We start from the raw sequence: 13,355 nt of genomic DNA on the forward strand, positions 1-13,355 counted from the left end.
CATTCCTTCTCTCCAAGATGCTGCCTGACCTGCTGAGTTACTCCAGCATTTTGTGATACCTTCGATTTGAACTAGCATCTGCAATTATTTTCCTACAGGGATAGTCAACGTGGGTTTGTAAGTGGGTATTTATGTCTTACGAAGTTGATTGAGATTTTGAAGAGGTAACTGAAAAGGTTGATGAGGTCAAGGTCACAGACATTGCCTTTATGGACTTCAGCACGACATTTGATAAGATTCCGCATGGTACGCTGCTCTGGAAGGTTAGATCGCATGGGATTCAGGGAGGGCTAGCCAACTGGAAACAGAATTGGCTTCATGGATTGAAGCGGAGGGTAATGGTGGAAGGGTGTTTTTCAGACTGGAGGCCTGTGACTCGTGCTGTGCCTCAGGGATCAGTGCTGGGTCCAGTGCTGTTTGTGGTTTATATCAATGTTTTGGATGAGAATGTGCAAGGCATGATTAGTAAGTTTGCAGATGACACTACAGTGGATGGTATTGTAAATAGTGAAGATAGTTATAAAAAAATACTGCAGGATCTTGATCAGCTGGGCAAGTAGACTGAGGAATAGTTAATGAGGTTTAATGCAGATAAGTGCAAAGTGTTCCATTTTGGGAAGTCAAACCAGTGCCGGTCCTTCACAGTGAACGGCAGGAACCTGGGGAGTGTTGAGCAGAGAGATTTGGGAGTACAGGTACATGGTTCTCTGAAAGTGGAGTCACAGTTAGATAGGGTGGTCAAGAAGGCTTTTGATACATTGATCCTCATCAGTCTGGGTGGTGACTATAAACAATTGTATGTTATGGTACAGTTGTGCAAGATGTTCGTGAGGTCACAATTGGAGAGCTCTGTTCAGTCCTGGTCACCATGCAACGGGAAGGATGTTATTAAGCTGGAAATAGTGCAGTGAAAATATTAGGATGTTGCCAGGAAGTGAGGGGCTAAGCTGTAGAGAGGTTGGGCAGACTAAGATTTTATTCCTTGGAGGGCAGGAGGCTGAGGGAATGTCTTATGAAGGTGTACAAAATCATGAGGGGAATAGATAGGGTGAATGCACAGAGTATTCAGGCACAGAATTGCTAATGAGTATCACTTAGCCACTGAGATTATCAAGCTCTGATATAAACTTTAACTAGACAGCTAAACCCTAGCAGTGACGAAAAAGATAGTACTCCTGTTTCATCATTGAGGCAACAGGGTTCCTGATAAAATCAAAAATTGATGGTATTCAAGGGAAATTTCCAGACAATGACCATATAATCATTTACAGCAAGAAAAATGTTAACCACATATGCTTGATATTTAACACTACCATCACTAAGGCTCTCTTGCCAACACCATTCTGGGCACACTATTGATGAGGAACTCAAATGGACCAGCCACATAAATATTGTGCTACAAGAACAGATTGGAGAAGGAGTATCCTGTGGTAACAATTAACCTCCTGACATTCCAATGCCTTTCCACTATCTCTAAATAACTCTAAAGCTGTTATTAGGAATGAAAAAGTACTGCAACTGAACACCTACGTGCACGTTCTTAATTCAAATATTAATTCATAATAAAGATGTATTCATGAATGAAAATTGTTATTTTCATGAACAGATAAATATTGTGAATAAAGTTCTGAAATCTACGACGTGTTGGTTGAAGTGTTATAGCAAAGCCTGTGGGGTGTATCTGAGTTTCAGATGTTCCATATTTGTGACAAAGTTTCAAGATTGATTCTACCAGAGCTTATTCTTGACGTTACTTTTTTTAAAAATTGCATTGCTTTAAATAATGGCCCCTCTGATGATTTTTGACTACAATAATATTTAATGAATAAGGAAAATTTTAACAGGAGCAAATCTCTTAAATATCGCAGATGCTTCATGAATGGTTAGTTTCATTGTTAATTATAAATTTTCTGCAAGATATTAGTTACAAGTTTATTAAGTTGTCATTTGCAATTTTTAGCTGATTGTATTGGTATTGTGAACATAAATTCTAACGACATGATAAAAAGTAAATTTTCAGACATTTCAAATTTGTATGTTGTCACCAAAATTAGTGTTATGATTTGGTTTAATGCAACTTTGATTTCTCATATCTGCAGAATGTTCAATTTAAGCTTTACCTTTTAATTATTTCTAATGACTGTTATTTGTAATTATTTCAAGCTCATTATTATCTCCCAGGCATATGATGATCTGCTTAGAATTCATAAATGGAAGGCATTCTACGATGCTGGAAATGTCGACGATTGGTATTGGATGCTGGTAGTTTGTCCCTTTCACAAGGGATAGAGCCATCCAAAACACAGGTACAATTCATCTTTAGTAACGCAAATGCCACGTATCATAAGCTGGCAATACATATATCTCGAGAAATTCAGCTTTAGGATTTTACTTGATTTTGTTTTTACTGTCTTGGAGGGCTGTGAATGTTCAGCTGTTCATTTCATTCAAAACTAAAATTAGTAGAAGTTTGAATGCTACAGGAATCAAAAATATATCCAGATAGATAAAGTAAATGAAGATGAGGTAAGATAACAGCCTTGATCTTGTTGAATACAGTTGAAGGCTTAAAGGGCCACTTGCCCTTCGCTTGCTCCCATTTCTATATGAAGCTGTGTGGATGGAAGGATTATTAATGGCGAAGCAATTTTTGTGTTAGAAATTATAATTAAATTAGATTTAGCATAGTTATTTAAGAAAACAATGATGGAGGTGGACGATATGGGTAATCTTCCAAATGAACTTTTTGTACCTTTGTCACAGAAAAAGGGGGATGTTGCTGAGGAATCTATGTAAAATATTAGGTAGGAAAAGCAAGATAAACGAGGAAGTATAAAAGGGTTTGTCATTTTTTGAAAATGAACAAATCACCAAGTCTAGATAAAACGTATCCCAGATTGTTTAAAAATAACAGAAGTGCAAAACATGAGACTTGACGACAACTTTTCAATCCTGTTGTCATGCTGGAGGATATTGTAAGCAAAGGGTTGACTAATGATTCCTTGGACTACCATGCGACAACATTGATTTAGAGTGTGGTGAACAAGATATGGCTGGGTATAATTGGGTGCAGAACATTGAATAGACTAAACAAACATCTACTGATCTTGCTTCATCTGCTGATGTGCACATAGAAGTGGGGAATATGAAGAGCCGAGGACCTCCCGGATGAGGGGGAGAGAGAGTGTATATAATATATAAATATATATATATATATCTTTGGGGAGACACAGAAAGGGCCTTTGCCAAGGACGCAGAAATGCAAATGGTGCCTGCAAGGCAGATTAATCGAAAGCTACCCATGCTATCAGTGCTGTTTGCGTGAGCATAAATTACTCTATTAATGTTAAACTCTTTGAAATAAATGCATTACACTATTTTACTCTCAAGCACATTTCCATTTGCTCTTCAACACATACCACATCCATGGAACCGAGGTGTAATATTTTACATTAGACATCTTAATATTATGCCATTATTCAAAAAAGAAGAGGCTGAGATAATCCAAGTAATTTCAGTCTATTCAGTTTACAATCCAGTGATCTTAACCACTGTGGTGAACAAATTATCTACACTGCTTAACATACGATATAAATCTTTGTTTAGAAAGGCACAGATTAATCCAGGATAATCAACATGAATTTGTTATATCCTGACTGATTAAATTGTTTGAGGAATCAATAAGGAAGGTTGCTGAGAATAATATATTTGTGGTAGCCCACCTTATTTTTATCAGGGGTTTTGGCAAGGACCTGCATGGGAGGTAGTTCAAAATAGTAAATGGGTCATGCAAGAATGACAAGTTTGATCCAAGAATTGGCACAATGGCAAATATTAGAGGGTAATAATTCACCAATACTTTCATGAGTGGAACTCTATCAAGAATGGGTTTACAAGCAGTCACGTCTTGCTTTTTATAATATTGATTCATATTTTAATGGAGGAGTTTGAAAACGAAGAGGAGACATAACTGAGATAAAACAGAAGCCAGAGCTAAAATAATTAGTAGGGGGATTAGAGATCTACTAAGGGGTAATACGGTAACCTAGGAGACTCTGGTCCTCACTGTCTGAAAGAGGGTAGAGGAAATGTCTTCATCACAATTAAGCAAAATTAGGATACGTACTTGAAGATTAATGACCTGATGGTCTATGGACTGATTCTAGTATCTGCAGCATCTTGTATCTCCATTTTATTGCTTGAAGGTGGGATTAGGCTGGTGAGCTCTTTTTCAACAGACATGGATACGATGGACCAAACAGAAGCCTCCCATATTGTTGTGTTTCCATGGTTCTTTGGTTATTTCTGAAATGGGCTTGCTGAGCCCCTGAGCATCCGATTCTCCTCTCCTGATCGGGCAACGCCAGCACTTCCATCTGTTTCTACTCTGCAACAGTTTCTAATGTCATCTCTTTTCTTTCATCCGCTCATTTACTCCGTTCACCAGTAAGGGAAGTTCCTCTCTTTTTCTTCATATTTTAACTTACAACTCCCATTTTAGTCTTCAGAACCAAAATGGAGAGAATTAGAAGAGAAATCTTCAGTTACAATCCTCTCAACGAGATGATAGACATGTCAGACTCAATGTTTCATAGCTTCTTCTAACTTCTGTTTGCTGTAAGTTTCTTGCCTTCTTTACGGTGAAGTAAATTAAATGGCCTTTATTTTTTTACAGATTTAATTTTTCTTTATTTTAGAATGCTGGGCAAATCAACTGTACAATTTGGCATGTGAATTTAGAGACTGCTCCAGAGTGGATAAGAAAAGCGATAGAAAAGGTAAATAATGATGAATTTAAAATATTGAATGTAGGAAACATATAGCAGAAAAGTTTCCATTTGGAGCCTTCTACATAGGATTATGGATACACAGGGAATGGAGGGAGATAGCTCACATGCAGGGAAACGAGATACGTTTAACATGGCAGCATGTTCGACACAGACAATGTGAGCAGAATGGATTGTACTTGTGCATTAGTTTGAAATGAATGCTTTGCATCTGGAGGGAATGGACAGATGTATTTCAGGTCAGAACCCTTTTTCATACCTGAAATGGAATCTATTCATTCTGTCTGTAGCTGCTACCTGACTCGTTGATTTCCACCAGCACTTTGATTTTTGTGCAAGATTCAAGCATCTACCATCTCCTGTGTCTCTCAGATCTAAATTGCATTCAATTTGGTTGATAAGTCGATAAAAGTGAGGCAGACCACCTACCCCTGGCATCCATTGAACATGATCTTGTTTGGGACCGTTTGACCAGAAACCCAACGGCACCAACCACATAACTTTTTTTTTACCATCCTTATTTATTACTGTTGCTCTATAGTCATGGAACTGTAGAGCACGGAAGCAGGTCTTTCAAAACACGGTGTCCATGCCAAGCAAGTTGGCATATTGGGCGTGTCCCATTTGCTTGCATTTGGCCCATAGTTCCCTAATCCCTTCATATCTATATCAATATGTATATATGTTCAAAGGTCTTTTAGAAACCATAATTTATGACCGTCTACTGAGGCTTAAGTAGCTTCATCTGGCAGCTTATTCCAGATAAGGACTGCCCCTGAGGTCCTGCTTAAATCTCTCCCCTCATGTCTTACCCTATGCCCTCCAGTTTTAGAAGCCTCTATCTTTGGGGAATAAAACACTTTTCAAAGGTGTCGGTGGTGGAGATACTGTTTGTTCTGAATTAAAATTCTTATAACTTCTTTCATCATCGAGACTTTGAGTCTAGAGTCACATAGTATGAAACGGAAGTGGTGAGGATCTTCCTCACCCGAGGGGGAAAAGTTATTTGGACCCTATTTTAAACTGGGCTATTTTGAAGCACTTAAATTGAATGCAGTAAATAAGTATAGAGGTAGATAAAATCTTATCTGCTTAATGCTTTTTCAGTGTCTAAATTTCAAAAAATAAGTTGCAAAGTTTAGCAATGAAATGGACCAGAAGAAGATGTTAATGTATCAGCAGGATACCTCCAAAGTGATTACATTGCATATTTTAATTTAAGTAGTAAGTACTAATTTTGCTATTCTTAGATTTGTCTTTCTTGAGTTTATTTTAATAACTGGAAAATAACTTCTAGCCTATAATTCAATTCTAACTGTTAATTGTGTAGGTTCTTTCATTAACTTTCCACTGAGTACCAATTTCTGCAACAGTTAATTGTTATTTTTAACTAACAAAAAACTAGTTTTTGCCATGTTACATTCAGGGCATCATTCACACAAGAATCTGAATGTAACTGGACTTCTGTAACTGAGAAGTTTTCACTATCTTTAACTGCAGAATAGTTTTTTAATTAAATAATCATTTATTTATTTATTTATTTGTTTTCATATCATATCATATATATACAGCCGGAAACAGGCCTTTTCGGCCCACCAAGTCCGTGCCGCCCAGTGATCCCCGTACATTAACACTATCCTACACCCACTAGGGACAATTTTTACATTTACCCAGCCAATTAACCTACATACTGTTAAAACTTGTCCCATTAAACAAACATTGTCAGAAGACTCCAGCTATCAGGTACCATTCCTGGCAGGTATTCACCCTGTTTAGGTAATCTCCTGGGTTGCGAACACTGTGGGATTAGCATATCATTTTTCTCTTGATGCTCTTCTAATGTGAAAAAAGAGGTGGTAATAGTTTAATTATAAAAGTATTAGAAGTAGAATTGTTCAGTTATTCCAGTATTGTACTTTTGGATGTATTTTTGTACTACTTCATATTGCACTGATCTTGACTACAATCTTTGCTCCGTTCTGTCTGTTTTGCAGTTGTTATTGTATGTATTTTTGCACATTGCATTTATTGTTTACCCTAAGAATTTAATGTGAACTATTAATTTCATTGCTCCTTGGTATGTACCACAACAAACTAATCTGAAACTAATAAGAATCTGAATCAGTGGACCGTGGCATCTTGAGCATTCTCAACTTAATGTGATAGGCGACCAATTTTTAATCATGTATCTTCCCCTGATCCTTTTGACTGAGACGAGGCTTGATGCAAAAATTCAACCTTGAAGGTACTTAACAACTACACTGCTGAGAGATTTGCAAAGATACATAACTCCGAGTGAGGAAATTGCTTCTTATCTTCATATTAAATGGCTGCGACTAAGCCTCCTTGTTGTAGAGCTCTCGGCATTACCTTCATCATTTTGTTTACACATTGAGAAATATTGATTATATTTTATGAATCTTGACGTAAATGGAAACAGATTTTCCTGTTTTGTATTCATTCTCCCGCAGTGCCAATATCTCTAATGGCAATTGACGGTATTTGTTTTTGTAATCAACATATGATTGCAGATTTTTGAAGTTTCTTGCATCATCAGTACCAAGAGTTCGTACCCACTTTACATTACGTGATGATAATATTCACCACTTCCCAAGGATTATTTAGTTCCATAACTTTTGGCCTCTGCGCAAATCTTTACTGAAGTTGCAATGTGTATTTTAGGAAAACTAAATCTGTAATGTGTATTTTAGGAAAACAACACAGTACAGGCAAAATCTCTATTTAGTTTAGAGCAAGGCCCAAATTAGAATACTTAAAAATAAGCAATGTGGCAAATCTGCATCCTCTGTGATCAAAATATAATTGGTGCCATTTTAAAACAAATCAGGACTTTTTTCCAGTCATCAAATGAAAGGAACATAAATTGTTTTCTTTGACTAATTATCAATAATTTTCAAGTCTTTTAACATTTTTTCTAATCAATTCTGAAATGGCAATGTAGCATCTATTCAGCATTTTAATTCGTGTTTTTGAGATAGAAAATAGATGAGTTTTGTAGTACTTTCAGGTTAGTTATGAGATCATTTTGAAAGCTTAACCTTCCTTTATCATCTCAAATCAATGGCATGCCTCTGGTCAGTGTTTATCAAACCACTTGCATTCTTTGCTGTGAAAGCACTATTGTTGATTTGCTTTTATTGTAATAGTGTGGAATTTTCAGGCACACCAGAATAATATGTATTTTCTAAAGTCTGCTGCTCTGGTGCGCTGTGAACAAACACAATCTGCCAGATCAGGTGTCCCAGGATGCTGTTGCATGGACTTTTCTGTGAAATACTAGATTCCACATGACCCATAGAAAAGAAAAGCTGACCCTATGAATTGAATGAAATAGTTGATGTGGTCATTTTCCCGCTTTTTCATGACAATGACCAGATTGTTGTTTGTTTCTTTCCCATAGTCATGGTGGACAATTGGGAGACTGAACTGCCCGCGTTGCGGGGCCCGTCTAGGGGATTTTAACTTTGTCCGCCCTGCCAAATGTCCCTGTGGGCAGACAGTGACTGTGCATATCTGTAAGAGTCGGACTGACTATGAGCCGCCACGTTTAATCAGAATCAGTGAGTCTGCGGGAGTGAAATCCTTGCGGAGACTACAATACATGCACGTGTTGGAAACGTTGGGGAAGATGGAGCATGGGAGAGAAAGCAGCTTGTCCCGCTACAGGCACCACAGATTTTCACACCATTTGAGGAAGATGGATCGTGAACGAATGACTGATGCACTTTGCCTGGAGGCAAGATCACGCAGCGGAGGAATTGTAGAAGTTGACAGGAATGAATTTAACTTCAAAGCAGCTTATCCACAGACTTGCTCTTCTGCTTCACAGCCAGTGAGAGCCAGATGTGCAGTGAAAGGTTTTCATAAAAAGTCTCTCAGTCTGGATTTTAACAGCACTAACTCAAAGGACACATCTGTCAGTTTTGCTGGCATTCATGGATTGTGTTCGCGATCGTCTTCTTGTGGGCTTATAATGAATCACATAGATGAGACTGCTACTCCTATGCAGCAGATTCCTCTGGCAGAAGGTACTAATCTGCAACAAACTACACATGAAGAATTGAATGGGGCTCTCTTTCGCAGTCAATATGTTAAAGACTCTGATTTTGTGTTGAGCCCTCAATCGTTCCGAAATCATCCTGTTGAAGAAGAATGCGAAGATGGTGATCCTGGTCCGTCTGTGCCAAGACTCCGCAAGAGCAAAACTGCTCACATTTCCTCCCTTGTTAGAGGTTGGTCACCCGATTTAAGTACTGAGGCAAGTGATGCAGAGGAGTGGGAGGAAGGACATGAAGCAGGTACAAGTAATCCTTGTGATGATCCTGCACCGTGCATCCCCATATTCTCCACTGTCGGAGATAGACCCTTAAGTAAACGGCAAAGAAATAAACTTAAGAGTTTGAAGAGGAAACAGCGGAAATGGCAGCGATGGCAGCAGAGCAAATTGAAGGAACAAAAACAGGTCAGTGCAGAGATATTCTATATGCAATACTGTTAATATCATAACATCAGACTGAACATTGAGCCATTAATAAATGTCGTAAAATTTTCTGGCGCAACATTATACATATTGAAATTAGGATCAACGGGTCAGTGACTGCATGAATAAGAAATTGGCTGAGGGACAGTTATGAGAAAAAGGTTGTTCTCAGACTGGCCAAAGAATAACTGTGTTCTTCAGTGTTATGGCTGCTGTTATTTTTGATATATTAATAGCAGACATGGCCGTTATGTAAAATTTCCAAATTTGTAATTAATACAACTTAGAAATATGTTAACAGTAAGGAGGACCCAAAGTAGACGTGAACACCACAGAGAAACTGGCGAAGTGTGCATTAATGCAAGTTAATGCAGACAAGTGTGAAGTGAGAAATGACGAGAAACCATTCAGACTGAATGGTAGAATTGTAAAGGTGCAGAATCCAAGAGGATTAGGTGCAAATATTAAAAGACGGTATGTCAGATTAAGAAAATGATTAATAAACCATAAGAATCCTGGGTTTAATAAACAAAATACAAAAATATAGCATTTTCTCCAGAGATACTGCCTGACCTGCTGAGTTACTCCAACACTTTGTGTCCTTTTGTGAAAATAAATGTTATTTGGAATCTTTATAAAACACTGCGAAGGCCACAATTAAAGTATTGTGCCTAATTCTGGTCACCAGATTTTTGGAAGGATGTTGAAGCCTTTCGAAGGGATTCAGGAATTAGAAATTTTAAGTGTATGGATGAGCAGGAGAAGCTAGGATTTTCTTTTAGTGTTATTTGGAGAAGGAGATTTGTTAGAGGGTGCAGGTTCCATAAACCATTGCTTTAAAGTGATCATCAAAAGATTCAGGATGTCATGAGAATTAAACTTTTTTTTCCCACATTGAGAAATTATGATCTTGAATGCACAGAATGTATGGTGCATACTGATTGCTGGACACATATTCGAAAGTTATAGGTTGCTGAGAATGAGTGGGGGATTATTCTGCTGCAAACCCGCATAGATTTGTAGAGCTAAATACATTTTTGTACTTTACTGTAGCTATGATTCCAAAAATTAAGAAAGCAAGGTAAAGGTATTTTAAAAGAAAATAAAAGCTGTATTTTGATGGAGTGAAAAAGTAATATTACATTTTATTTGAAATTACTGTATTCGATTACAATTAGGAGTGTTTTTATTATCTTTACAATCTTTGAACATAATTTGTGGGTCTTGTAAAGTAAACATAAAAATGCTCTGTAATTTTGAATGCTGAATGTCAGGTGGATAAACTAAAGATTGAGAAGTATACAATGCTAAAAGTTTCTTCCTATAGTGGGGAAGTGGGTGCACACATGATCTGCCACGTCGTTCTGGCAGGTTGGGGTTGTGAGGAAAGCACTTTGCAAGTATGTCTCGCAGCATTTCCCAACTTCTCCTGGAATTCAGATGGCTCATATCTAGTTGGAATGGATCTTTTGAAACCGATGCCAGTCCCTTTGTGAACCTGCTAATTATACGCCATAATTGTGATTACACCTTTCTTATTCCTGAAATCTACTCAGAATAATGGGATTGCTCAGTTGGTTAATGGCATGGATCTGCTGGCTGAATGGCCGCTCTCTGTGTCATAATACATGAATAAATAAGGTAGTATGATCTGGAACTTACTGCCTGGAAAGGCAGTAGAGGCAAAGCCCCACTTTGCATTTAAAAATGACCAGATGCATATCTAATCAAGAGCTGCAATCTGCAGGGTCTCAACCCTATTTTTGTCAAATGGGATTAACTAGATAACCTTCTTCAATCAGCACTGACATTAGCGGTCAAATGGTTGCAGAAATGTTGTATTTTGTGATTCTATGGTTTCTGTAATTGCATCTCAAGTACTTCAAGTTTGATAAGCAATGGAGGAATATTAAAATCAAAGCAATATTTATTTTCTTAACCTCAGCAAGTTATAGCCAATGTAATCAATATAACTCAATGTAATCAATGTACTCAATGGAATCACCATTATAATGTAGAAAAACAGCATTTGGTTTGGATACTGAAGTCTCTCAGTGAAATAAAAAATATTTTTTTCAAGACCAAATAAGTTGTTTTAGCTAAATTGAGTGGGAGATAAACTTTCCTTCTCGACTAATTGAACCATACCATCATCATAAGAAGAAGGGAAGTGGAAAAAGGTTTGCGATAAAGGAGATCCAAAATGATTAGTTCTTGTTAATGTAACCAGTTTAAGTTAGATTTGTATGAATCTGTACAAGTATGAATTTTCTTCCTATTTGTTGCACTTGGTAGTGGAAGTTTGCTAAACTTCTTCTCTGCATTGCAGCACAATGTGAACCATCCTGCAATGAAGTACATTGTCCAAATATGTAGTTCGTTTAAGAAAGCCAGACTTTAATTGTGTGTTGATCCCTGGAGTGCTGTATACCATTTTTGTACCCTGCTTCAACCTGTAGAAATACAAATTTCTATTAAAAACCAACATGCTGTGAACCTGCCCACGCACAATATTTGATTGGTTATCAAACTTGTAATAATGTAAGTCTAACGATAGCAATCAAACTAATGTAGTACTGTAAGAAAAGTTTAAAGAGAATTGATAAATCCTGGACATCTGAAATGATTTGACACACTGTTGGGAAGCAAAACAAATGATAAATGAAAGAAAAAAGTTTTACTTTCAATCTTAGTATCTGAAATGTTTGATCCTGCAGAATAAAATAAATATTTATGAGCATTTTTATTTATTCCCATGCTTTGAAATTTCAATACAGTCTATGGTCCATGTGACTTCTACATGTGACCAAGGCACGTGATATGCTAGTCTTTATCACAAGAGGATCTGGATAGACGAGTGAGGAAGTCTTGGAGATACAAGAAGCCGCAGATGCTGGAATCGAGCAAATCACAAAGTGCTGGAGGAACGCAGAGGGTCAGGCAGCATCTGTGGAGACAATGAATAAACGATGTTTCAGGTCAGGATCCTTCTTCAGACTGATCAGGAAAGCCTAATTGTACTTGTGAACTCCAGCTGTTGATAACACAGCTAAATACTGCGTGCAGTGTTGGTTTTCTTTACCTGTGAGGGAGTGCAGCGAAGATTCACTGAACTGGATAAATGCAGTAGGAGAAGAGATTGGGTAAACAAGGCAGTAGAAGCAAGGAAATGCAAGTTTACAAGGAACGCTGGTTTACAGAGAAGGACACAAAGTGTTGGAGTAGTTCAGTGGATCAGACAGCATCTCTGGAGAATATGGATAGGTAATGTTTAAAGTTGGGACCGTTATTCAGACTAAGTCAAGATGGTTGATGTCATGGCAGCAGTTGTAAATAAAAAGGTGTGGAGAGGGTAGAAGGCACAGAAGAAGAAGGTTGAGGCGACGGAAGAAGAGCTCAACATCATGATGGGCCCGGAATTCAAGATGTGGGTGTAGGAGTACAAAGTTAAGTCCTTCTGTATCAAAATGAGGGAGGTCAGGGGGAATGTTGAAATCCCAAGAGGGTTTAAGGGCTGTTGTCAGCAGGGGGTAGAGGGCAGTTCTGGGGAGGTGCTGTGGGGAGATGATGGGGGCTCAGGGGAGAGGGCAGTGTGAGGGGTGATGTGGGGATGGGTAGGAGAAGTAACATGTTTGGAATAGCGGGAGGGGCAGCAGGGCCCAGTAGTATCAGTATTGAGGTTCATTGTTGGAAAGGGGAGCAGTAGGATCCAGGAGAGTCAATCCACGTGACCTTGTTGGAACCAACAGCGTGGAGGCCCCTGGCCTGAAACTGGGCCAATTGGCGGCTGGGGGAGGGAGGTGAGAATCAGTGACTGGCGTACAGGTAAAGGTTGGTGTTAGTGTTGGTGGGCCCCAGCATGGGAGTGGTTGGAGAGGCTCTGAGGACTGGTGGTGGTGTCGCCGTCGGTAGGTCTGGCTTGTCAGTGACTTGGGACGCAGTGAGGGGCGTGGTGAGAGTCTGAAGATGCGTCCAGACCCTAAATGTCACTAATCTTGGTTCTCTAGAGATGCTGTCTGACCTGCTGAGTTACTCCAATAATTTGTGTCTTTTTTGAGTAAACTCGG

General features: G+C 38.4%; 1 protein-coding gene across 5 annotated transcripts in view; it reads left to right on the forward strand.

The window, feature by feature from the left end:
• rnf180a (ring finger protein 180a) overlaps nt 1-13,355 on the forward strand; it is a 113,940-nt gene that overhangs the window by 34,024 nt on the left and 66,561 nt on the right. For 4 of the 5 annotated variants that reach the window (XM_078397394.1, XM_078397431.1, XM_078397422.1 and 1 more), the window contains exons 3-5: nt 2,164-2,306; nt 4,698-4,778; nt 8,209-9,270. In XM_078397394.1, coding sequence (XP_078253520.1) covers nt 2,211-2,306; nt 4,698-4,778; nt 8,209-9,270 — 1,239 coding nt within the window. In that variant the 5' untranslated portion in view covers nt 2,164-2,210. The remainder of the gene's footprint in view (nt 1-2,163; nt 2,307-4,697; nt 4,779-8,208; nt 9,271-13,355) is intronic. The other variant, XM_078397403.1, reaches the window with a different exon arrangement.

This window comes from Rhinoraja longicauda, chromosome 1, assembly GCF_053455715.1.
Source record: "Rhinoraja longicauda isolate Sanriku21f chromosome 1, sRhiLon1.1, whole genome shotgun sequence".
Classification (NCBI taxonomy): domain Eukaryota; kingdom Metazoa; phylum Chordata; class Chondrichthyes; order Rajiformes; family Arhynchobatidae; genus Rhinoraja; species Rhinoraja longicauda.